Source organism: Numida meleagris, chromosome 3, assembly GCF_002078875.1.
Source record: "Numida meleagris isolate 19003 breed g44 Domestic line chromosome 3, NumMel1.0, whole genome shotgun sequence".
NCBI classification, from domain to species: domain Eukaryota; kingdom Metazoa; phylum Chordata; class Aves; order Galliformes; family Numididae; genus Numida; species Numida meleagris.
Window position 1 is genome coordinate 106,162,180 of NC_034411.1, and position 24,944 is coordinate 106,187,123.

General features: G+C 51.2%; 2 protein-coding genes across 4 annotated transcripts; one reads left to right on the forward strand and one right to left on the reverse strand.

Moving 5' to 3' along the window:
- PBK (PDZ binding kinase) lies at nt 1,302-9,982 on the forward strand. Of its 3 annotated transcripts, none has more exons than XM_021392056.1 (8): nt 1,302-1,401; nt 2,009-2,078; nt 3,231-3,315; nt 4,137-4,279; nt 5,798-5,967; nt 7,000-7,129; nt 8,727-8,903; nt 9,456-9,982. In XM_021392056.1, exons 2-8 carry the CDS (start codon nt 2,030-2,032, stop codon nt 9,668-9,670), a joined length of 969 nt encoding a protein of 322 aa, XP_021247731.1. In that variant the 5' UTR covers nt 1,302-1,401; nt 2,009-2,029; the 3' UTR covers nt 9,671-9,982. The 3 variants fall into 3 exon arrangements, with proteins under 3 accessions (XP_021247731.1, XP_021247730.1, XP_021247732.1); XM_021392055.1 differs by having other exon boundaries at nt 1,356-1,434; XM_021392057.1 differs by having other exon boundaries at nt 1,357-1,425.
- ESCO2 (establishment of sister chromatid cohesion N-acetyltransferase 2) lies at nt 10,391-24,389 on the reverse strand. The gene is given in 12 exon segments (XM_021392054.1): nt 10,391-11,132; nt 12,347-12,531; nt 12,826-12,969; nt 13,657-13,746; nt 14,241-14,372; nt 15,374-15,494; nt 18,373-18,430; nt 19,825-19,912; nt 21,175-22,117; nt 23,925-23,987; nt 24,285-24,352; nt 24,354-24,389. Coding segments are annotated over 12 exon segments (2,052 nt in total). The 5' UTR covers nt 24,375-24,389; the 3' UTR covers nt 10,391-10,993.

The following is a 24,944-nucleotide window of genomic DNA, read 5'->3' on the forward strand; positions in this document are numbered from 1 at the left end:
AGAACCAACCTAGGGGCTTGGAACTCTGTGGAGGTCGCCCCCAAAGGGCTTAGGGACCCATGGGGATCTCCCTTAGATGTTGGACACCCCATTGGGGACCCACCAAGAGGCTTGGGGACCCCATGGAGATCTCCCAGAGGGCTTAAGGACCCCACAGTGACCACCCAAAGGGTTTGGGGACCCCATGAAGACACTCCAACCCCACAGGGCTTGGGGACCCCACACTGAGCCCCCAAAGGGTCTGGAGACCCCATGGGAACCTCCAAGGGGTTTGGGGACCACATGGAAATAATTCAAAGGGGTTAAGGACCCCACACTGACCCCTCAAGGAACCTGGAGACCTCATAGAGAACTCTCCAGGGGCTCGGGGACCTCATGGAGACCCCTTCCAGGGGCCTGCTGACCACACACTGACTCCCCTAAAAGTGTTGGAACCCCATGGAGATCCCACACAGGCTTGGGGACCCCGTGGAGAACCTCTTAAAGGGATGGGGACCCCACATTGACCTCCCCCCAAAGGGTCTGGAGAGCCCATGGAGACCCCTCCCACTTAGGGGCTTGGAACAACATGGAGATCCCTGCAAAAAGCTTAGGAACCCCACGCTGACCCCTGAAAGGTCCTGGAGATCGCATGGAGACCCCACCCTACACTGACCACCCCCTAAAGAGCTTTGGGACCATGTGGAGAACATCAGGAGACCCCATAGGGAACTCCCTTAGGAGCTTGGAAACCCTATGGGGAACTCCTCAGGAGTTTGTGGGACACCAGAGGTCCCCCAAAGACCTTAAGGACACCACACTGACCTCCTGAGGGGCTCGGGGACCCCATGGAGACCCCCCTCCTTAGGGGCTTGGAACTCCATGGAGAGCTTAAGGACCCCACACTGACCCCTAAAAGGGCTTGGAGACTCCATAGGGACTCCCCTTAGGTGTTCAAGACCCTAATGGGGACCCATCCAGGGGCTTGGGGACCCCATGGAGACCCTCCTTAGGGGCTTGGAACCCCCTGCAGAACCCCTAGGGTTTTGGGGACTGCATGGAGAACCCCCAAAGGGCTTAGGGACTGCACACTGACCCCCAAAAGGGCTTGGAGACCCCACAGAGACCCCTTCAAAGGGCTCGAAGTCCCCACATTGAGCCCCCAAAATGGGCTGGAGAAGCCACGGGGACCCCATGGCCTCCTCTCCCCCTCAGCACCCCCGGGAAAGCCCTGCAGGCCCCGCCCCCTTTAGACCACGCCCTTCCCCATCTCACCCTATTCAGGCCACACCCACACGCGAAGCCACGTTCCCTTCCACGATCCGAGGTATTTTGTCCACCCGCGGCCGCCGTAGCGGAGGGCTGAAAGGGGGCGGAGGTCCCGCGCGCGCCGCATTCAAACGGCGGCGGCGGAGGTGGAAGGTAGCAAGCGGCGCGCCGCGGCAGGTCACACAGGTCCCCATCGGCATCATAGCCTCCATAGGCCGCTTCCCTCTGCCCTGTGGGCACCCGAGGGCGTCCACGCTGTGGGCTTCACAGCTGCTGGGGCTTTGGGGGCTGGGAGAGGCCCTGCGGGGTCTCGTCGCCTCAGGCGGGGAAGGCACCTGAGGGCTGCGGGCAGAGGCCCAGGGCCGAGCATTGGGCTCGCCGCCCCCGGCGCTGTCTGCTGGGCGCGGGAGGGGCTGGAAATGGCAAGCGGCAAAATATCTCGAGTGGGAAGGGACCCCCAAGGCTCACCGGGTCCCGCTCCTGTCCCCACGCAGCACCGCTGGATCCCAAACCCAATGTCTGAGGGCCGTGCCCACTGCCCACGGGCAGAGCCTCTCCCTCATCCCCACCTGAGCCTGCTCTGACTCCAAGCCAGTTCCCAGAGTGGTAATGGGCAGCCAGAGGTCTCTTCTAATATTAAACCGTTCAGTGATTCCTTGGGGAATCCTTAAAACTAAAGCCAAGCCACTCCCTGGGTGCCCGCGGGCTGCTGCCCCTCTTCGTGCTGGGGGTGTGATGAGGTCTCTGCTCTCTGCTGTAGCGCTCAGCACAGTTTGTAGCCATGGAAGCCAGCAAGTCTCAGAGCGGCCTGGACCAGAAGGAGAAACCGGGTGAGTTGTGGAATCACAGAATCATAGGTGTTGGCATAGACCCCCGGAGATCATAGAGTGGTTTGAGTTGGAAGGAATCTTAAAGGTCATCTAGTTCCAAGCCCCCTGCTGCAGACCTGGTTGCAAACCACTAAATCAGGCTGCCCAGGGCCTCATCCAACCCAGCTTTTAGGGATGGGGCATCCCCAGCCTCTTTTGGCAGCCTGCACCAGCACCTCACCGCCCTCTGAGTGAAAAATTTCCCCCTAACATCTGATCTAAATCTCTTCTCTTTTAGTTAAAATCTCTCTCCCTTGTCCTGTCACTGTCTACCCATGTAAAAAGTTGATTTTCTTCCTGCTTATAAGTTCCCTTTAAGTACTGGAAGGCCACAGTGAGATCTCCCTGGAGCTGTCTCCTCTCCACACTGAACACCCCCAGCTCCATCAGCCTGTCTTCATAGGAGAGATGCTCCAGCTCTCTGAATATCTTTGTTGCCCACCTTGGGACCCCCAAATCTTTCCTGAGCTGGAGGCCCAGACTTGGAAGCAGTACTACAGATGGGGACTTATAAGGATGGAACAGAGAGGGATCTAGTCCAACCCCAGAACGGGTTTCCATGCTTGGCTTCTGGCCCTGGACTTCCTTGCCTGGGCTTGATGTGTGTTCATCCAACCAGTACCAAGCCAATTCCATCAAGGTGGGTTAGTCCAGAGAGTAGACAGGAATCAAAAAGCTGCATCTTGTTGTGGATGCCCCACAGCCAGAGGTACCCAAGACCACGGATGGGGCTGTGGGCAGCAACCAGCCCATGACACAAGTTGGAACTGGATGAGCTTTAAGGTCCTTTCCAACCTAAGCCGTTCTATGATTCTGTAATTTAACATCAGTTTGAACACAGAACGTGAAACAAAACTTCACAGAGATCTGTCTTGCATGAGATGCCTAACAGGAGTGGGGAAGGGACATCTCAGTGAGACCTATGTTTGATTCAGTGTATTACTGGGGGAAAAGGAGGGGTTGGAAAGGAGCTTTTCTTAAATCTGAGTTTGCACCAGCATGTATGTGGATTCACAAGCGGATCGCAGCTCCTAGCAATGTGAGGCTGCTGCTGCCTGCTGTCCCTGTGTGGGCATTCACTGGGCTGCATTTTTCTGTTCTGCTCAAACACAGGGCCAGCTTCTATCACTATTCCTGCCTCCCCCTCCATGCAGAAGCTTGGATATGGCACTGGAGTGAATGTCTACTTGATGAAAAGGTACGTGAGAGAGGGACACGGTGCTCAGAGTGGGCTTGGCATCTTCCTGCTCTATAATTCAGGGCTTAGGAAGCAATTGAGCTCTGTGTAAGAAAATGCAGGCTGGAATGGGCAGAATTAGGGAAGGGTTGTGGCATTCCCAGTTGTCCTACGTGTGCCAGCACAGCGCTGCAGGGCTCAGAGCTGGGAAGGAGCTTGTCAGTTTGGGATAACCCCACCTGCCTTTCCCTGGCCTGGAATTCAGGTTTTTGGGGGTCTCTCCCTGGCTCTGCCCTGGCCTGTGGAGCAAACTGCTTCTCCCCTCAGGCCACAGCTCCTCCACCTCGAAGTAGTTTTGGTCCAAGAATGCTGTATATGGGCAAAACATTACTACACACCTCAAGTGTGTGTGTGTTCATAGAATCCCAGAGCAGTTTAGGTTGGAAGGGACCTTCAAGTCCACCCAGTCCCAACCCCTGCCATGGGTACACCTCCTTTTGGGGCTGCCCAGGGCCCATCCAATGCCTTGAGCACTGCCAGGCATGGGGCACCCACAGCTCTGGGCAACAGTGCCAGGGCCTCACTGCCCTCTGAGTAGAGAATTTCCCCCAGTATCTAACCTAAATCTCTCTTTTAGTTTAAAGCCATTCCTCCTTGTCCTGTCACTACAGGCTGCGTTGGCAGGCTATAGTTTACTTTAGTGGGTTTTTTTTTTCCTTTTTTTTTTCTTCAATTAACTAAAGACAGATGCTTTCTGGAGCAGCTCCTTGGTGACTTGGGTAGCATTCACTGTGCTGCTTACAGGGTGGTTCTGACTGAAACACGTGGGTTTCCCCATACAGATCTCCCAGAGGTTTATCTCGGTCCCCATGGGCTGTGAAGAAAATTAGTTCCAAATGCAGTAAGAATCAGCAAAACATCTATCAGTCCAGACTGAACGAAGAGGCCAAGATCTTGAAAAGCCTCCAGCACCCCAACATTGTGGGTAAGTGTCCAGCACAGCCTGTGTTGCTCCTATTGCAAATCAAGCTGTTGGGGCCGGTGGATCAGAGAATCTCAGAATAGTTTGTGCTGAAAGGGACCTTTGAGTCCCCCCCAGCCCCACCCCCTGCTGTGGGCTGGGTGCCCCCCAGCAGATCAGGCTGCCCAGGGCCCCATCCATGGCCTTGGGGCCCCTTCAGGGATGGGACACCCACAGCTTTGTCTCACCTACATGATGGGGACTTGGGAGTGCCCCTGGGCATCAGGTTTGGGGCAGAAAATGCCCTTTGGTGTTTCTCTGTAGAGATCAAAGTCAGCTGCTGGCATGGCTCTGGGTGAGTTACCCCCCAGGAGAGCTGTAGGCTGCCTATTTGTGGTGGAAGAACCAGAGAAAAAGCAACACCTGTAGCAGAGCTGTGCTTATTCAAGTCTTAACTTATGCCCTCAGGGAATGGAGAGGGCACGGGTGAAAGTGCAGAGGACAAGCAGCATCTTGGTGAGATCTGTGCTACGTGTGGAATTGGGCTCTGGGTTCCACCCTGATGACACACCTTTGTTCCAGGCTGGGGGTGACAATCCATGCTCTGTCAAGATCTTGGCTGTCAGTGGTAGGAATATTTTGAGAAACTGCTTTGGTCTGTGTTTAATTTCTGCTCTTATCTTGTGCAACATCTCTACTGGCAGTCAGGACAGCAGCTTTGTTTGACTTTCCTTTTATTTGTGCTTTAAACCACCTCAGCGTGGCCACTTGAATTACAGATGCCGTTAGCTACGAGGAATTTTGTTTGTGTCACTAAAATAGTGTGTCTTGATTCTGGCAGGAATTTAAAAGCAAAGGTATTCTTGACCTTTTACATTGCAAACAGTGCACTGTGTTTTGTTTCTCGTAAAAAGTGCTGTAAATCATTGACAGGATGAGACTTCTGCACCGTTGTTCAAAACTTTGCCATTTAGTACTTCACCTGTTTAGGGGTGGGAGTGAGAAGTGGAGGAAGGAGGGTTACACGCCCATGTGCATGTTAGTTTTACCTTGTGAAATAGTCCCTGTAACACCAGGGCTTGGCTTCCCCAAACCTCCCCCTGCCCTTTGTTTTGCTCCCTGGCTCTTCACTGTCCAACTGCAGGTGTCAGCCCTGCGGACCTGCTGCACTCTTCCCTCCCTGCTCTCGCTTCTCTATCTTGTGGACATCAGGGTAAATCCCTTGCCCTGTCACGGGGAGCAAAGCTGAGCTGGGAAGTGGAAGTCTGTGGGAGCTTCCTTCCCTCGATACATGAAGTCTGAGGCTCTTGTTCCCTGGGGCCACGCAGCTCTCCGTGGATGCTCCTGTGGCTTCACCTCCAAGAAGCTGCCACGCGAAGACGTGCTGTGAGATCTCTCAAGGTGTGAATTTCAGAGAGTCACAGCATGGTTTGGGTCAGAAGGGCCCTTGCAGCCCTCCCAGCCCTAAGCCCTGCCATAGGGACACCTCCCATAGACCAAAGCCCTAGCCAGCTCTCTAACCAACACAGTCTCTTTTGGAAGGTTACCGCGCCTTCACCGAGGCCAATGATGGAAGCATGTGTCTTGTCATGGAGTTCGGAGGAGAAAAATCTCTCAATGACTTAATTGAAGAAAGAAGCGCGGCGCGTTTGGGCCCTTTCCCTGCTGCGACCATTTCCAAAGTTGCCTTGAGCATGGCAAGGGGGCTGAAGGTACGTTTAGCATTAAGCACAGCTGTTCCACGTGGGGTTGTATATACTGGAAAAATAAATGAATGCCGCGTGCGAGAAGGCCGAGCGCCAGCAGATGGAGAGCAGATGCTGTCATGCTTTGTGTAAGGCACTGGGGCTTTTCTAACCTGGGTGCTGTACAGACTCAGGTGCAAACCAGCCCCTCTCGCCCCCCAAGCTTATGATCAGAGTCATATTTAAAGAGAAGCAGCAGTCGTTGGCACATGTGTCTTGCTGGCTCTGTGCTGCCTGCCTGTCCCTGCTTGCTGCCAGCTCCCTGCTGTGCCAGGCACTTGCAGGAAGCTGCCCTTGGTTAGCAGTGGCTGCCAGCTGGTGCCACTTGTGCACCTCCTGCTGCAGCATTGGAGCTGCTCCTGCATGTATCTAAGATCTATTTGGGTAGCACTGTGTTGGCTTCAGCAGCAGTAGGAATAAAGATATTTTTCATAGTATGATTTACATTGTAATAGAAGAACTAAGGATTGTACCTGCCCTTCACAAGCCCAGCAGCTGACTTTCTTTTGTTATCCTCTAGCAGAAGCCCTATATAACTGGGAATTGCTGTAATGGAGCAGCAAGGTTGGAAGATACCTTTAAGCTGACTGATACTGTTAAGACAGAATTCAGTGTGATATGTCAGCCTGGACACAAGGAGCACAGATTTGGGACTGCCTATGAAAAATTCCATCCCAGCTCTGCCTGCAACCTGCAGTGCACCCACGGGGCTCTGAGGTGCTGTGGGGAAATCTTCAAAGCAAGCAGAGGGAATGGGTGGTCCCAGCCCAGCAGAATCCCCATAGGCACATTCTTTATGGTTTAGTGGGCACGGTGGTGATGGGTTAACGTTTGGACTTGATGATGCTGGAGGTCTTTTCCAACCTTAATGGCTCTATGATTCTATGAGTGGGCATGGCAGTGCTGGGTCAATGGTTGGACTTGATCTTCGAAGTCTTCTCCATCCTCAATGATTCTATGAATGTCTGTAGATGTTAATCTCTTCCCTCTGCCTCCTAGTACCTTCACAACGACAAGAAGCTGCTCCACGGAGATATCAAGTCTCCCAACGTGGTTGTTAAGGGCGACTTTGAAGCCATCAAGATCTGTGACGTGGGAGTGTCCCTGCCCCTGGACGAGAACATGACCGGTAGGTCGGGCTGTGGGGAAGAGGACCTGGCATCTGGGTGGCTGCCAGAGCCTGGCCACAGCAGCAGCACCAACATACCCTCGTGCATCCTTGTGGGGGCATTGGGTGCATGGTGTGGGGGGGTGAAGGGGCTCTCACAAGGCCCAGATTTCATCCTGCAGAGCTTGATGTCTGTCCCATACCCTTCCATGTTCACCCCGTGGGCAGCAGTGCTGTTGCGCAGGGTATGCTGGATGAGGCCCTGCTGGACTCTGCTGAGGCTATGCTGTTGCCAGAGCATAAAGTAAATGAATGTTTCTCGTAGGGCTGGAAGGAAGCACGAGCCAAATGCAGGGATTATAAAGACTTCATGTAAATGAGAAGCAGATGTCTAATGGCGTCGCGGCTTGGCTGTGAACAGCAGGAATGTGTTTGGGTTAATTACAAGAATGCTTTTCTGTGCTGCTTTACACAGTGCTTGAGCCTGCAACAGCCTCGTAACTTATAAAGCTGCTCTATTACGTTTTTATTAGTAGCTGTTCCCTTTTATAAGGAGCGAGAGAGCTGGAGGCAGCGCCCCAGTGTAATCTTCCAGAGAGGAGTGTGGTTAAAGTATCGATTTCTGGGCTGATTTAACCATCCTCTTGTTCAGCCCTGATCTTGGCTTTGCCTCCTCCTGGTCTCGAGAAGGCAGCACAGACTGCCAACAAGAGGATGCTGGTCCTGATCCGTGTGGCTGCCAGGGATCAGCGCACATCGGGCTGTGAAGTGCTGAGGGATTTCAGCATTCCCATCTGGTTACAGGCAGGGCTTGGAAGATCAATGCTACAAGAGAGGATCTGGAGCAGCTGAGATCGCCAGCAGCTCAGGAATTTGCTAGGGAAAGCTGGGGGAAATGTGGCACTATCCTCCTTGTAACTGCTGGTTTGACCAACGTGAACGGAATGCGAGGGATCAGGTCAGACCCAGTGCTTCCTTCTCAGGTTGAAGTGAGCATTTCAGCTCTCCTGAGGCTAGTTATGATCACTGAGGCATTAAATTGAACAAAGTGGTGAGAATTGGATTTGTGTTTGAGTAAACGAGGCAGAACTGTGTGGCAGGTGGTGGCTGATGGAGCCTGGTAAGCTCCAGGGGTTGGATTTGTCCCCTACAATGGGAGAGAGGGAAGGGGAGAGCTGACCTGGGGGTGCTGGCTCCTCAGTCCTGCTCTTTCCCCAGGCGTGCTAGGCTGAGGAAGGGAAACAACCAGGTAAAAATGATGTAAAACCCCTTCCTTGCAGGGTAGCCCATAGGAGGGCTAAGCTGCAGAGCACAGCCCTGACCCTCAGTGCTTCTGCCCCTGTTCAGGCTGCATGTGTCACATGCTCCTCCATAACATCTCCTCCCAGGGAGAGGTCTCTGCAGTCCCTCTGCAGCATCAGGTGCTGAGCTGTGGGTTACAGAGAGTTTGAGGCCACACAGATGGGAAAGAAAGAGGGGTCCAGTCCTCTGCAAGACCCTGCCCTGTGATCCCATGGCTCTGTGGGTTCCACACGCTACAAACAGGCTGAATCCTGCTGCTTGGCTGGCTGCTCTGTCAGTCCCAGCAGACACCCCAAACCGTGCTGCTTCCTTGCAGTGAGCGACCCCACAGTGCACTACATCGGCACCGAGCCCTGGAAGCCCAAGGAAGCTCTGAGCGATGATGGTGTGATCACCGACAAGGCCGACATCTTTTCTTTCGGGCTGACTCTCTGGGAAATGATGACCCTGTCCGTGCCCCACCTCAACCTGGGCAGCAACACTGATGACGAAGGTTTGTTTCTGTACTTCCCATAGTGGGCGCGCAGATATTCGAGGCGGCTGGAAAAGACAAGCTAAAGCAAGTTCGCTGTGCCCAGGGCACACAGGACCCGTTTCTCTTCTGACAAAGCAAAGGGTGAAGCAGCTGGAGTTGATTTGGGCATTTCCTGCCTGCCCCAGCGAGGGGTTTGTGCCCTTGTTCGGTTACACCGAGTACACGAGCCAGAGTGTGGGAGGAGTGGAGGGGATGTGCAGGGGCAGATCTGAGATAGCAGCCTGGGGGGAGAGCTGTGCCCCAAAGCTAAAACCCATGTGGGCTGGGCTGGGAGTGCTTGTTTTCTAACTCTGCAGACAGCCAGAGCATTTTGCTCACGTTCCTGGTGGTAGAGCCCAGTGGCTCCTTGCTGCAACCTTTCCTCCCAGCCAGCCCCACAGCCCAGCATCTTCTTTCCTAATCCCTATTTAGAGAAAGGGTGAAAGCTGGGCTCCAAGGGTCGCCGGAGCCCTCAGGTGCGTGCACCTCACAGCACCCTTCCTGATGTGGTTGATGTTTCTTTTTGGCTAGACGAGTCTTTTGACGAGGATGACTTTGATGAGGAAGCGTATTACGCAGCCCTGGGAACCCAGCCAGCCCTGAACATGGATGAGCTGGACTCATCCTACCAACAGGTGATCGAGCTCTTCTCCGTCTGCACCAGTGAGGACCCAAAGAAGCGTCCCTCGGCTGCTCACGTGGTGGCAGTCCTGGAGGCGAGCCTGCCCCCAGAGCTCAGGGCCTGAACTCAGTGTGAGGCTGTTCCTGTAGTTTGTATCCTTCCAGTTCATGAAACCCGCTCTGTGTACTTAAGAACAGAGCCTAAACATGTTAAGCTATGACCCATTCTAGCACTGGAGAGCAGGGATTGCTAGTTTTAGAGCAATCCTCTCCAGCCTGCACTTCAGTTTGCAATAAGCTAAATGCTCTGTGCTACTCTCCATGTTCTTAATTGCTCTGTTTGATAGTAGTTTATAAACCTTTTCTATGTTCGTGTTGATTCAATCCTGTCCAGTTGGTGTTTTTGTGACAGGTGCCAAATACACTTTCTTCTTTACCTTGGTGTGACAATGATGTTCTTTCTCCAGAGGCTGTGCCTTGAGGGTGGGGGTGTCCCTGGCAGGTGCCTGCAGGGTTGGGACCTTGGGGTGATTGTGGGCAGCACAACAGTGGGGCCACAAACAGGCTGCAGGCTCATGGAAAGGGTTTCCTGAGACAACAGATTGTTGCACACAATCCTCTACAGGTAAAGGAATGTGGGGTGGGGAGGAAAGAAAAAAATGCTGCATGTTTAGGAAATACCTGCACCTAGCTGGAGGTGGCAGCTGTACCACAGCTGGTCCTGCTCCCATGTGCAGCCCTTGGCAATTGCTGAAGCTACTGCTACCTCCTCCTCCCAGCTGTAATTGGGAGAGCTTTGGAAATGTTTCCATACCCCTCTGTGCACAGAAATGAGCTCAAGCAGCAGCATTTTGAACAGTTTATTGAACAAGCAATCTCTGCAGCACAACGCTGCGAAGGTTCCAGACCTTGTGCACTGGAGGCTGAGGGAAATCCTGCCCCATGTTGCTCACTGTAACACATCTCACACTCCTGCGTGCACAAATTTAGGGACCACCAAAGCCTCGGCCCCAGCCCATTACATTCAGCTCCTGCACATTCAGCAGATAGTTCCAAGCAGCTTTCTCAGAACAGTGCACATCAAACCCCCAACCCCCAGGATGCTGCCTGACCGTCCCCAGCACACACCTGGAGAGCTCAAACACCCACACACCAGGGGGAGAAACAGCCAGCTTTATATTAATTCAAACTCTTAAAGAAATTAAGTTATTTGTCATAAAATTTAGATTTAGAAAGAAAACTATCTGCAATCCAAGCAAGCTTCCTTGCCTTCACAGCATCCACCACCCCTGCACAGAAGGTGATGCCTTCCCACAAGTGCAGGAAGAACACAGAGCTCAGCAGGAAGCCAGAGTTCACCAGGCACTAACATTAAAGCGTTACTTTAAAAGCAACACAGTCACTGTAAATGGTCTGAACTACTCACAGCTCGTGGTAATCAAGCCCAGTCAATTGCCATAAACAAAGTTGTAGACGAGGAAGGTGGGAGTTTGGCAGTACTTGGTTGCAAACTGCTTGCCGTCCGGTGTGGGGTCGGAGAAGGCGATTTCCTCGGTGCTCAGGTAGCTGCCATACATGAACGTGCTCCTGGGAGAGAAGGGAGCAGTCAGAGCCACACTGTGACCCAGGGGGGGGGTGTCACCCCCAGCCTCTCTCTGCAGGGAGCTGATACAGAACCAAAGGGGGTGGGAAATCCCCTCACAAAGCTCTGCTTTCAAATATCAGAGGACAGTCATGATGCTGCTTTGCCCACCTGGAGCTTGGTTTAATTAGGAATGAGGAGGCAATTTAGTAACAAGGAGAATACAATACTGAATACAGGCCACTGAGCTCCCCTTGGCTCAAGGCAACACTGCACATGGACAGAGTGGGAACTGAGCACTGGGTGATGGATTTTCAGAATACTCAACTATAATGGAGTAGGATTACATATTTATATGTGTATAAATACAGGCAGATGTATGTATATACTTTCTATGTATGTTTGAATTTACATATACAGTGAGTATATATTACATACTAATGGCTACATATTATTACAGGCTCATGGACCAAGCTCAGCCTGGAGGCCATCCCTATGAACAGGTTGAGGGATGCTTGGTTGGGTGGTTGGTTTTTTAATTTTACTTGATTTTTTTTTTTTTCCCCTCAAGTTTTGCCTGAGCCAAACACCCTTGAAAAGTTCAGTTTCCTGCCTGGAAAACACTTGGTGTTTGGGCCCAACTTGTCCAGTAAAATAACATAAAAATACTCTTTCCTAACAAGCAGAGTTTCCCTCGGAAATTCCAGTCCTTGTAGCTGTGTGTTCCAGTTACACTCAGCCCTAACAGCTTGGCTCACCTTTGAGTCACACTTCAGATACACACTATTTAAAGTACTACATCCACAGAGCACCTGTCCACTTGGTAGGCCTCCACCACGAAGATTGCAGATTGCCCAGCCACACAAACGTGCAGAACCACAGAACATCCTGAGTTGGAAGGGATTCCCAAGGATCACTGACTCCCAACTCCTGGCTCCATACCCAAACCCAAACTCTATAACTGAGGGCAGTGTCCCAAAGCTCCGGCACTGGGGCCGTGCCCGCTGCCCTGGGGAGCTGCTCCATGCCCACCGCCCTCTGGGGCAGAACCTTTCCCTAATCCCCACCTGACCCTCCCCTGATGCAGCTCCACGCTGTTCCCTTGGGTCCTGTCGTTGGAGGAAGCTGTAGGCTGCCATCAGGCCTCTTCTCAGCCTCCTCTGGTCCCAAAAAACCAAGGAACAAAGACCCTCGTGACCACCCCGCTGCAGCCCCGTACCTGGCCACGTCCACCAAGCGCCGCGCGATGCCCCTCCTGCGCGCGGGGCCGAACACCCAGATCCTGCTGACCCCACACACGGCGGGCTCCGGCTCCGTGGAGCAACGCCATGCCCGCTGCTGCTGCTGCAGGGCATCCTGCTCGGGGCTCTGTGCAGTGCTGGGCTCAGACAGCACTCGGAAGGCCTGTGGGGACAAGCAGAGGCATTGAGCTGTTCCCTCCCGGGGAGGCAGAGTCACCAGCTAAGCCCAGCTTCTCCTCCTGCTGCCTTTTACGGGGCAGGCCAGCTCCTGAACCACGTGCAAGCTTGCTAACTCGTGTTAGCAACATCGCATACTGAGAAAAGCACAAGCTTTCCTTAGTTTTACTCTCCCCATTTTCTTAATTTTACCTGCGAAAGGTTAAGACTTGCAAAACAAATCAAGAGTCCCAGTTACCAACCTGGAGTTTCCCCCTCTCCCCAGGTAATTAACACACACCTGTTTGATTGATTCAGCCACCAGGCACCCAACAATCATCTTCTCATTGGACACAAACAAGTAGGTTTTAGTCTTGGCTGGGCAACTCAGGGCAACTTGCTTGAAGCCCAGGTCATTATCTACGATCTCCCGCACGTCTTCTGCCTGAAACAAAATGAGGGATGCATTAGGTACCAACATTCTCCAGCTCAGCGTGAACCTGTCAGGAAGGAAACTCATTTCCCCCAAGTAATCCCATGCTTACATAAGGTCAGGCTTCACGAAGCAGCCCTGAAACACTTGGCAGCTTTACCTGACCCCAGCGGCTCTCACTGCGCTTGCAGCTAGTCTGGCAGGTTTTTTTTTGGTGGTTGTTTTAAAAAGACCAAAAAAGAACAGGCTCTCACCAGCGTTCTCAGCTCTGTATTTCCCACAGGGCACACCCACCTCTCACCTCAACCCTTCATCACATTGTATCGGTCCTTTAAGACAACCTTCAGCATGGGGAGCAGGGTCAGGATGAGCGACCACAGCGACCTGCACTGCTGAAATCCAAGCTGCCACAACCCATGGAAGCCGTGGGTGCCCCATCCCTGGAGGTGCTCAAGGCCACGGGTGGGCCCTGTGCAGCCTGAGCTGGTGGGGGCACCCAGCCTGTGGCAGGGTGTGGGGCTGGGGGACTGTGAGGTCCCTTTCAAAGCAGCCATTGTGTGATTCTGTGACCCTGCTCTGCTCTCCTGTAGGCCCTGTGCATTCCAAGCGATGTATGACTGTGTGAATCGAGGCATCCAGGGATCTGAGCCATGAGAAAACTAATCTACAACACAAACCCCAAAATAAACAAACATGTACCTTCTTGACTGCGTATTTTGGGTCATCTGGAAGAATCAATACAATTTTCCCATCCCAGAACTCTGCCACAACTCGTTCTTTCTTCCAACACTGCCACAGAGGAGGGGGGAGAAAAAAAAACAAGTCAGTGGTTTAGCAAGAGAGGAAGTGATTCAGTGAAGACTCTGGCAGATGAAGCTGTAATTTGAACCACCTCAGCTTTCAGGAATAAAGTCAATTCACATTCGTCAAACTGATGAACACAGTTGCTGGCACTGCACACTACTTACACTTTAACCTCCCATCTGGCTGACAAAACATTTGCCTGCAGCTGTCTCAACTTAATACCTGGATGATACGTGCTGCTTTCTCTTGACACAGAGGGCAGTGAGGCCCTGGCAAAGCTGCCCAGAGAACTGCGGGTGCCCCACCCCCGGAGGTGCTCAAGGCCAGGCTGGATGGATCCCTGGGCAGCCTGAGGTAGTGGGGGGCAACCAGCCCACAGCAGGGGTTGGAACTAGAAGATCTTTAAGCTCCCTTCCAACATAAGCCACCCTAGGATTCTCCCATGTTTTTCAGAGATGTGAACAGAGCCGTGGCCTTACCACATATCTGAGGCACTCAAGGAATCTCTCGTGGTACTGGATGTGCTGGGCTTCGTCCTCTGGGCTGGCAGCTGTGTAGATCATGCCACATGACTTGCAGACAACGGTACCAAAATGCTTCTGTCCAGCATCCTAGTGAGAAACAGAGCTGGCTAAACATGAACGACACGTGCTCTGAAGGTCAAAAGCACTTTTAGCTTAAGGAATGAGGTTAAGAATTGGTTATAGCAACAATAATCAAAGATTAAAATATTTTGGTTTCATTCGAATTTATGAGGAGGAGCACAAGCTTTTGCTTATTTGCAGAATATTCAAGACTACGCAGCATAAAATTGTTACACAAAGAATGCATTATTTGGAACAAGCCTTGAAGCAGACGGGTCAGCAACATGCTGAGCAAACAACGTAAAGGAACACCACAAAACCAAAGGAAAACCATATAGCCTTTTTTCCAGTCACCTAAAATAAAAAAAATAATTAAAAAAAAAAAACACTTTGTTCATAGCTCTGTCAGAACACAGGGAGAAGAAAAGGAACTGAATGTCAGCTGTGCAACAGCAGGTTGATGTGTAAGTGGTGACATGAAGCGAAGCCCCATTCGTTAAAAACTTCTATTCTAACTTGTATTTCCCTGCACAGGTTGCTCCTGCAGCAGCAGCTTGCCCTTCCCTTCCCTGCATCCCAGTGTGGGTGTCCCCTTGTCCCTCAGCCTGCTGCCCACCCCTTGCCCATCATGGCCTCAAGCAGAGGTGGACACTGGCTGGGCTGGAGCTCATGGCCCACCAGCCAGCCACACTCAGGACAACAATGAGCATAGGGTAAATGCTGCAGCTGTCCTCATAGCACTGCTCTCATCTGGGTTTCCCTCTCCTGTGTGGCCACATGGTCACCCAGCACTCAGACAAGTGCTCCATCCTGAAGGGCAGCAGCAGCAGATGTGCTTCACAGCGCTGCGCTCAGCCCTTGCTTATACATTACCATTCTGCCTTGGCTGCCATTTGCTGTTATAGTAGTCACAGTGTGGTTTGTCTGAGGTTTACATGTAAGGAAATCTGCTCGTTGCTTAGCCTCAAGACACGTCTTATTTCCTTGTCACCCTGTCATGAGCCACCCCAAGGCCCCAGCATCCTTACAATGATCATCTGGTCGTTGGAGTGTTTGCAGAGTTCTCTTGCTCTCTTGTTTTTCTGCACGCCGTGAGGCATTTTTGCAGGTGGACTGGATCCAAACGGAGAACTCAGTTCATCCAGCGCCCTGAAAATCATTTCAGAGAGATGTCAGTTGGTAACTCACACAAAGGTTAGCTTCGCACATCAGAGACCCAGGGCAGGGTTGTGACTTTTTTAACAGAACACCCCAAAACTGAGATACAGCAAAGGCTGATGACAGCTGTGATGCCAGCTGCTTTCTGGGGAGCGAGGAGGGCTCAAGGCAGAACAGGAACTGCACAGCTACTGAACTCACGTTTAAGCACCCTCTCACTTCCACAGCTATCCTATCTTCAGGATAGTGGGACATTGCCACTAGCTGGAACTCAGCACTCCCTTGAACAGCCAAAGGGATGCAACAGAGGAGACAGGGCCAGGTCCACGAAGCATGACAGCTAGGAGTGAAGAAATACGTACCCAAGCCCAGTGCTCCAGCCTCAAACCACAGCTTACTTGCAGCTAGGCAGTCCCATGCAGGCTCAGCACTCCCAGCAGCAAGCTGCTCAGCACTGGAAACCTCACACCCAAGTCTGGGATCCAAAGGAACAAAACATCTCCAAAAGAGTCCCTTTGATGTACTCCTATTAAGTTTAATACATAAACTTACAGCCGTAATCATGCATCTAAAAACATGCTTGGAGAGAACCTCCCTTAACTGCAGCTGTGAAGGAAGAGCTCGTTGCCACACTCCAAGTCTCCAAAACTGAACCTCCTTCTCTGGGGCAAAGCACAAACTCACAGTCCTGGTAGAGGGCTGCAGCAGCTGTGCACTGCCACAAAGCCCTCGGATGCTGAACTCAGCAACCAGCAGCAGAACAAGGCATGGAAAGCCTCTGCGTGCTGAATCACAGAGAGCACTCGGAGGCTCCACGCCAAAGATGTGAGTGGAGAGCACCAGGCTGCCCTGTGGAGCTTGGTGGGTTTGTGACATCCCAGCAGGGCTCAGGGAGATGAGCAGAAGGGATGCAGCCCTGAATGCCTGTGATTATAAGGGTGGCTGGCAGAGGGAACTCGTGTCTCACTGCACGACAGCTCAGCCAGCCCCAGTGTGAGGGCTCAGTGTGTGCAGCTCAAGACACCTGATCTGAGCTGGATTTCGGCACGGTGTGACACAAAGCAAGGACGAGGGTTCTATTCTGCAATCTCAGCAAGATCAGCTTCATCATCTGAGATCATCTGACACAGCTTCAGGTATTCCTGTGCTGCGAGGAAAGCTGACTACAAAGCGCACACAGCAACAGCAACGCTTCCCTCTCAAGGAGAAAAAGAGGGAAGAAAACAAAAGACTGACCTCTAATTACCTATGGGTTTTGATCCAGATGGAGAAGCTTTGGCCGAGACCCACTGCAACTTGTTATGAACTGCACAGCTTTCCTTCAGACTTCCATAGTATGGCATTTCTTAAGCAATCTCAAAGTGGGAAACTCTTAGTGTCACGCAGTGAACCTTAACTGACTCAGAGATACACCAAACCATTTTATAGATTCGGATACTAAGGAGAACTTCCAAAGCAGAAACCTCACATAGGAAAAGCTTGTGTTCATCGGCTTCCCAAGAGACAACAGCAGATCCAAGGCTGATGGGAGTTAATCACAAACACCAGGGTTTGCACATATTCCAGGGTTCCACTTGCACCACGGAAGGTATGCGAAAAGCCACACGAGGAAGCAAAGCAAACACTGCAATCAGATCTCGCTTTCAACACCCCTCTGTGGCAGAGGACTACCGTAGCTCAACAAGTTTTGGAAGGTTTGTTTTGGCTCAGTCAGAAATGATTTCTAGTTTGGGGGGGGTTGCGTGCGTGTTAACGTCCACAACAAGCCAGGCTCAGAATGTTTGGATTGTTAACAAAACGGATCGAGGAGTTGATGCAGAATGGGAGAGGGACCAGCAGCTCTGGTTCTTGCACGGGAAAACAAATCTTTTTCCATGGGAAGTCTCAGGGTACGGCAGGCATTAATTAAGGAAATAAGCTAATCAGAAGCACGGCCATCAGTTAGTACAATCACACCTCGGCGGTCAAGCGAGAAGCGCGGTGGCTGGAAGTCATTTAGCGAGGAGCTCACGCATTTCACACAATCCAAAAGCAAACTTCACATGCTCGTGCTCTATTTACATCCCACGAAAGCTGACACAGGGCCAAGGGGAATTCTGAAAGACCCACTCAGCTGGGAAAGGGGAAGAGAAGCAGACGCTCCTGTTAATTCTCACCCATTTCTGTTACAACTTCTGTCTCGTCTTTTGCACCTAGGTCAAAAGGGCAAGAGTTTGAGCGCTGCTACGTGACAACTTGTACAAAAGCACCTGAGCGATGCAGCTGATGATGATAGGTTCACTCGTGGTGCTTCCCACAGTGCTAACTGACAAAGGCTTTGGTCAGCACTAGCCACTGCACCGTGCCTGTCAGCAAAGCATAACTCAGAAAGGGTTACTCATCGGCGTGCATTAGGGTTGCTGACTGCTTGCAGTGCAGCAGAGTAAGCCACACATACAGACATCATCTTGTCTGGGCAGCAGGCAGTGCCACACTGTTTCTGCAATGGCCAAGCTGAGTGAAGGCAACTTTGTTTTGACAGCTCTGGCACCAATTCCAACTCAGAGTTGGCGTTTTCCAGGGTCTGGCTGGGGGGAGATGCAGATCCCAAAGCCTGAGAGCTGCTGCTCGTGATGGAGACTCCAGATAAAAAGGTAGAGAATACACTGAAATAACACATAGAAAGCAACAAAGCCACCTCAACCAACGCGACGTTAATTTTGTCGTTGTCCCTCAGAAAGAAAACTCCCCAAACCTACAAGGATCATTCCTCTTGTTGCACTGCACCAAGGCAGAAGGCTGAACTACAGCTTTTAGAATGATTATACACAGATTTTAACAGTTATTCTGTTGATACAACACTTCTGATCGACAGCAAAGCTGAACATACCTCTTCTTGCTGGTAGGGGGCGCACTGAATATGGGGTACACAGGGGCATTCGAAGATGCTGGAAGAGATAAGGGACATTATTGGGGCTTAGTGTCATTTTTAGTCATAGAACACATCGATACATGGAAACAGAAGAAGCTGGGAAGTCACAGACTCACCACCAGGTTACAGCACCCAATCTGCAAGTTTTAGGATAAGCTGGCATAGATCATGGGAAGCGTAAGCAAATTATTACTTAGGAGCACTTTCCCTCAAGCATAAATAATTGAGGTGCCCGACTGTTTTCTGCTTTCATCATTTTTGACTGCATCTGCTAAAGGACAGAGACTGCTCGGTAATCACAGTAACACGGGGAAGTGCATAAGCAGAAAAGTGGCACTGACTGCCTCCAGAAAACACACCGAGAAGATAAACATGCTGTTTCTAGGAACAGGACACTATAAAACGGTTCTTGTTATTATCAGAAGAGATAAGGAAGGCGCCAATAAAGGATACGAAGCCCCAGACTTGCTAGAAACATGAGATCTTAGAGGGCCAAGAAAGCATTCAATGAGAGCAAAAGGAAGACTCAGAAGTGCCTGCTACTCGGCGAGGAAATGTGAAATCCAGGTGACAAACTATGGAAGAACCACTCGTGAGCAGATCCTTAGCACCATTAAGACACAAAGGACGGCCCAACCTGCACACTTTGGAAAGAGAACGCTTGGTTAAATCACATTCAAATCATTATTGGCAGTAATTCACTGCCAAAACAAGTCCAGAGTGGAGTTTCCTAGGTCACCATCAGGCATAAGCTACGCTTCATGCACATGGCCTCGTGGATATTTAGCTAGCAGATAGGCACATGCAAGAGTTTATATTAAAAAGCATTCTTGCACTGGAAAGGGTTGGAAAAAATTGTCTGAAGTAAGGATAAAAGGGAAACTGCCCCATTTGACAATAAGCACGGGCAAAAGAAGAGAGAGGCATCAACTCTGGGCAGCAGCTGCCTGTAAAACACTTGAGTTACCATCTCCTTCAAACCAACAGCATCTCCTAAATGCATTTCCTGTGGAACATGCACACTGACTGCATGTGAAGTATGTGAACTGCTCCCTGCCTGCTACGTGGTGCTGCCAGGTAACGTGGAGCTCTGTCTGGGAGCGCCCTACCAGGAGAGATGGGGCTCAGCCTGGAGAAAACTAGAAGCCAGATGTGTAAGAATCAAGCTGAAAGAATTGGGGTAGAGCAAAGATGAAAGGTAGGTTAGGCATCAGGACAAAAACCCATGGAAACGCTGCTTAACGTTCAGATTTGTCAGGGAGAACGTGGAACCTCCATCACCACTGCCTGTTTCCTTCAACACAAACTGATGGGAATTCAGCAAAGCTGGAGCAAAGGAGGTGATTTTTAAAAGCTCTTTCACCTACAGCAGCAAAGAGCACAGACCAAGGTGCATAGAATTCAACTTACCCTTCTTATCCCCTCTGTGTGGAGATTGGCTGGAAGGAACGTAATCATCTGCCTCGCAGGTTGTGGAAGAACTAAGCTCACCACCATCCTGTAAATTAAGGCCATTTTTTAGGGCAAAAAGAAAACTGCTCAGCACACAGATAGCAGTTGCAGAACCACACACAGTCCGGGCTCCCTTCCTGAAGAGCATTAACTGATGTTATGTATGGCTGATTCACTCATTGCTGCGTTTGTTTTGCGTTTTATTTCCTTGTTTGTATGGTCAGCTTAGCATGCCCAGGACACAGCTTCACTCTCTGCTTACAGCGATGTGTCTTAACAGCTTTTGGAAGCCTCCTGCAAGCATTCTCTTAAAATCAAAGTCTGCCAAGCTGATTTTTGCATCCAACTCTGCCCTTTTCATAACACGATCGTGTTATTTCCTAGGATCCTCCCCAGGGACGCCAGGCTGCACAATGTGAAACTAGATCAAGGCCCAAACTCCGCCTGTACTCATTTTGCAGTAACAAAGTCACCCAGTTCCTTTTTCCAACGCTACGTGCTTCTGATTAACCTCTGACAAACAGCTCACCAATGCAAAAAACGCAGTCACAGCAGAGTCAAACGCTTTAGAAAGTTATATATATTTTTTACTGTGTGTGCAAGATTGGATTGTGCAAGCTAACATTTGTGTTTTAGTAACGCTGGCTAGTGAAAACATATTGACAATCAAGTCGAGTGCGTGAGAGGCACACTAACATGGTGCAGGTGAACAATGCAGGCAACAAACTGTCCTTTACAATCATGCACTGCTTCAGTTCAACACGTTAGTCCTATAAAAGCAGCTTCCCATCTTGTTCATTGCTTCCTTCCAATGCCTACTATTAAACACTGCAGCAGTACTCCAGGGGCCTTTCCCACCTCCATATGTTTTAGATGCCAGAACGCAGCAACAAAGATATGACATTAAGAGTGAAGAAAACCTGTGACCCTGTTGTGAATTTGTGTTTTACTGCGTTCCACTGCCAGCCTTACCTTTCCCACCTAACACCTAAGTAGTTCTTCGTCAGCTTTGTTCCTTATCACACACACACACACAGAAATAACCCAGACTGTTGTCAGCACACCGTGCAGGCAGCTTTCCTCTCAGCCATCCTAAATGGAGTATTTCACTGCAGCACAGAGGGACGATGGCAATCCAGAGTTTTACCACTGCTTTATGCCTTCACAATGCACGAATAAATCTGCAGAGGTTCTCTCAAGTCCAATCTCAATAAACACCCAGGCTGAGTAACCAGAGCGTGAGAGACCCAGCAAACTCAGTGCACGTCACCTGAACATAAGACAGGCCCTTGTGACACCTCTACTCACCGCATTCTCCGCATGGCTGCACTCTGCAGCCTCAGAAGGATGAGAGGCAACAACAGTGCTGCCTCCACTTTGCTGCAGAGACGTTTTTCCTCCACGTGTGGTATCTCTCTCTCGATTTACGCCACCTGAAAAGTTCTCCCCGTTCTCGTTTTCTTTCTCCTGAGGCACAGAAGTACTCCTCAGTGCACCTCCTGCCTCGAGGCTTTTGTTGGCATCGGCTGAACGAGACCTGGGGGGACACTGGAGAGACTTGGGATCTAAGGGTGGCTTCTTAGAGTGCGACTTCTTGCTGGCAGAAAAGAAGGCTGCTCCTGACTGAAGCCTCAGAGCCGGTTTCACTGTCATGCTGAGGACTCTGAAGGGTGAATCCATCTTCTTCTTAATCAGACAATGAGTATTCTCTTTCCCCGCGCTAGGTTTTTTAGGGGGTACGTCTGCCTTCACCTTCTTAAGGGCTTTGGGGGCAGTTTTGCCATGCTTGGAACCGGCTACAGGCCTGGCTGGCTTCAAACTCGTGTTCCTGCTGAAGTTCACGTTAATCTTCTCAGTCCTGCTGGCAGCCAGGGGATTCTTACAACCGCCCCTCTCCCCAGAAGCACCGTTCTCACTCAGCTGCTTCCTCTCTATAAGAGTAAGGTATCGCTTTTCCTTGCTATAAAAAGACAGCACGGGCACGATGGGCTGGTACGAGGCAGCGGGCTTAGGGGATGACTTGGTGGAAAACTCCCTGCGTGCAGTAGTGGGGATGCTGGCTGCCTGCAGCGGAGACACATCCAACCTCCTCAGCGGTGCTGGCTTCACAGAGACAGCTCCGCTCTCCTCGTCGCTGGAGCCAGGTGACCATTTGATCTGAGAGGGAAACCAGCGATCTCGTGATTTCTTGAGGCTTTCAGCAAAACCCAGCGTCCTCCTTTTCACAGGAGTCTCAAAGGCTGAGGATGCACTACGGAAACAATTGCAAAGCAAAACGTCATATATACTCTTGACATCTTTTCAGTTATTCTCATGCTTCGGTAACGCTTCAAGTTCACTCAGCCTAGCTGCCTGCACCAGTATATGCCCTTTAACAAACAAAGGCCCAAGACTGTCTTGCTGTTCACATTTTTTAAACAGCAAACCAATTACCCTTGTTAGAGAGCACACGTCAACAACAGCCATTTTGCTTTCTGCTGGTGGGGGGAAGCAAAAATCCCACAGTATTTCACACCAGTTTCTGAGAGGCACACGCTGAACTCTCACACAGACATACCTCAGAACCCAAAAACTTTGCCAGCGCTGCACTAAGAGTCTAAAGGGGATTCACTTATACAAAGGACACATTCAGCTGTAACATATTTGCTCGTTGTAAATATTTACCGAGGAAAAAACCTCACGATCTCAGGAATTTCTCTGTCTAATTCAGAAGAAAAACTTTGCCCTCGGTCTCCCCCCCTGAAATATTTTTGCGGGCAAAGGACAAGAGGAGCATGAGAAAAACTTGTTCTGCTGTGACAAAGTTACAAAGAGTGAGGAACAGCCTCTTCTCCGGGATATAAAGCTCAGCTTCTTGTATGGGGCCAGTTTCAGGTTCCCTATGCATGAGTTGAAAGCCCTCAGTACAATATGAAATGTCATTAAGTCATTAACACAGGCTAATCTGAAGGCATTTCAAAACTACCTTAATACTCTTTTCTACTTTAAGTTAAAATTTTCATGCTGTACTTGGGTTGGGGCAATCCCAGATGTCACAGAATCATAGCTGTTTGAGTTGGAAGGGACCCTTAAAGGCCATCTGGTCCAACTCCCCTGAAACAAACAGGAACACCTCCAGCTCCATCAGTGCTCAGAGCCCCATCCAGCCTGACCTTGAGCATCTCAAGGGATGGGGCACCCACCATCTGTCTGGGCAACCCGTTTCAATGCTTCACTACTCTTATTGTAAGAAAAAAGAAATATTTTCCTTTTATCCAGTCTGTAATTCCTCCCTTTAGTCTGAAATCATTTCCCCTTGTCCTATCACAACAGACCCTGCTAAAGAGTCTGTCCCCTTCCTTCTTACAGCCCTCCTTTAGATACTGATAGGCTGCTCTCAGGTCACCTCACGGCCTTCTCTTCTCCAGGCTGCACAGCCCCAGCTCTCTCAGCCTGTCCTTGCAGGAGAGCTGTTCCATCTCTGGGATCATTTCTGTGGCCCTCCTCTGGATGCACTCCAACAGCTCCATGTCTCTCCTGTACTGAGGACTCCACATCTGGATGCAGTGCTCCAGGTGAGGCCTCACCAATGCAGAGCAGAGGGGCAGGATCCCCTCTCTCACCCTGCTGGCCACGCTGTTTTTGGTGCAGCCCAGGATAGCTGCCATCTACCTGTACCTCCACGTCCTTTTCATCTACAGAGATGAAGGCCTCATTGAGGCCTTCCAGTAGCTGAAGGGAGTTTACAAATAGCAGGCGGACTGACTTTTTGCACAGTCTGATAGTGACAGGACAAAGGGGAATGGCTTTAAACTAATTCAGAGTAGATATAAAGAGGAAATTCTTTATTCAGATGGCAGCGAGGCACTGGTACCGCTGCCCAGAGAGCTGTGGGTGCCCCATGGCCACGGACAGGCCCTGGGCAACCTCACCTGGTGGGGGGCACCCAGCCCACAGCAGGGGTTGGGGTCTGTAAGGTCCCTTCCAACCCAAGCATGCTGCGATTCTATGAATTTATTCTATGTTCGACACAACATTAGGAAAAAAAAAAAAAAAAGATTTGTAAGCAGTTAACATACATCTCAGTGGGGCTCGGGCTCCTCTTCTGTGAGCTCACAGCTGCCATGTCGCCACCTGAGCACCTGCAGGAACACATTTCGGGTCACGTGAAATTGATTTCAGTTAAAATTTTCGGTTAATGAAGGACGAGAAGCTAAGGGCCGGGAATAACGATGGATGGAAGCGGTTCAGCCAGGGCAGGGTCCAGAATAATGTTTTAATTGAGCGTAAACAAAAACACAGGGATGATTTCTGCTTCAAGTCCTACCCAGAGCCTCCAAATATCCAAACAGGGGGAGATAAGAAAGAAGGGGACAGACCCTAGCTCCTCCCAGGACGACTCCAGGCCCCATAGACCCCCGGCCGCGCTCCCACCTCACCTCAGCGCCCCCTCGATCACAGCCACCAACGGTCCCGCGCCTTCCAACCCGCGCGTATTCACCCGCCAAGGCCGCCCATCCGCTTCTCATTGGCCGAGACCCTTGCCGCTCAGCACGCCTCGCAGGGCCATTGGTCTGACTACTGCCCGCCACTTACTTATCAGCCAATCAAATGGCTGGCCCCACCCCCTGGCGGAAACTCCAACTCCCAGCGTGCCTCTCGAGAACAGAACAGCCTATGGGGAGGGGCGGTGCGCTGGGCATGCTGGGAGCTGTAGTTCGCAGTGTACGCTGGGACTTGGAGGCTTGGGAAGCGCTTTGCCCAGGCAATGCTACGCCGTGCCACAGAGCCCATAGCTCGAAGTTCGACTGAGGCACTCAATCGAGAGGAATTTACAGGGATTTAAGTAGCGAGGGCTGACAAGACCGGGCTCTCCGTGAGGCTGCGGTCCCCACAGAAGTCCACACGCTCAGAAAATATAAAACAAAACAAAACGCTCCGTCCCGAGCCCCAAGTCCACCTCGCCTCAGACCGGGAGAAAACGCGAATACACACTGCCCAGAGCGGCGGGGACGGTCTGCGCATGCGCCAAGCGGCGTGCCAGCACTGCCTCAGCGATTGGCGCATGCGCTACATTTCTCGCCCAATCACATGTCGAC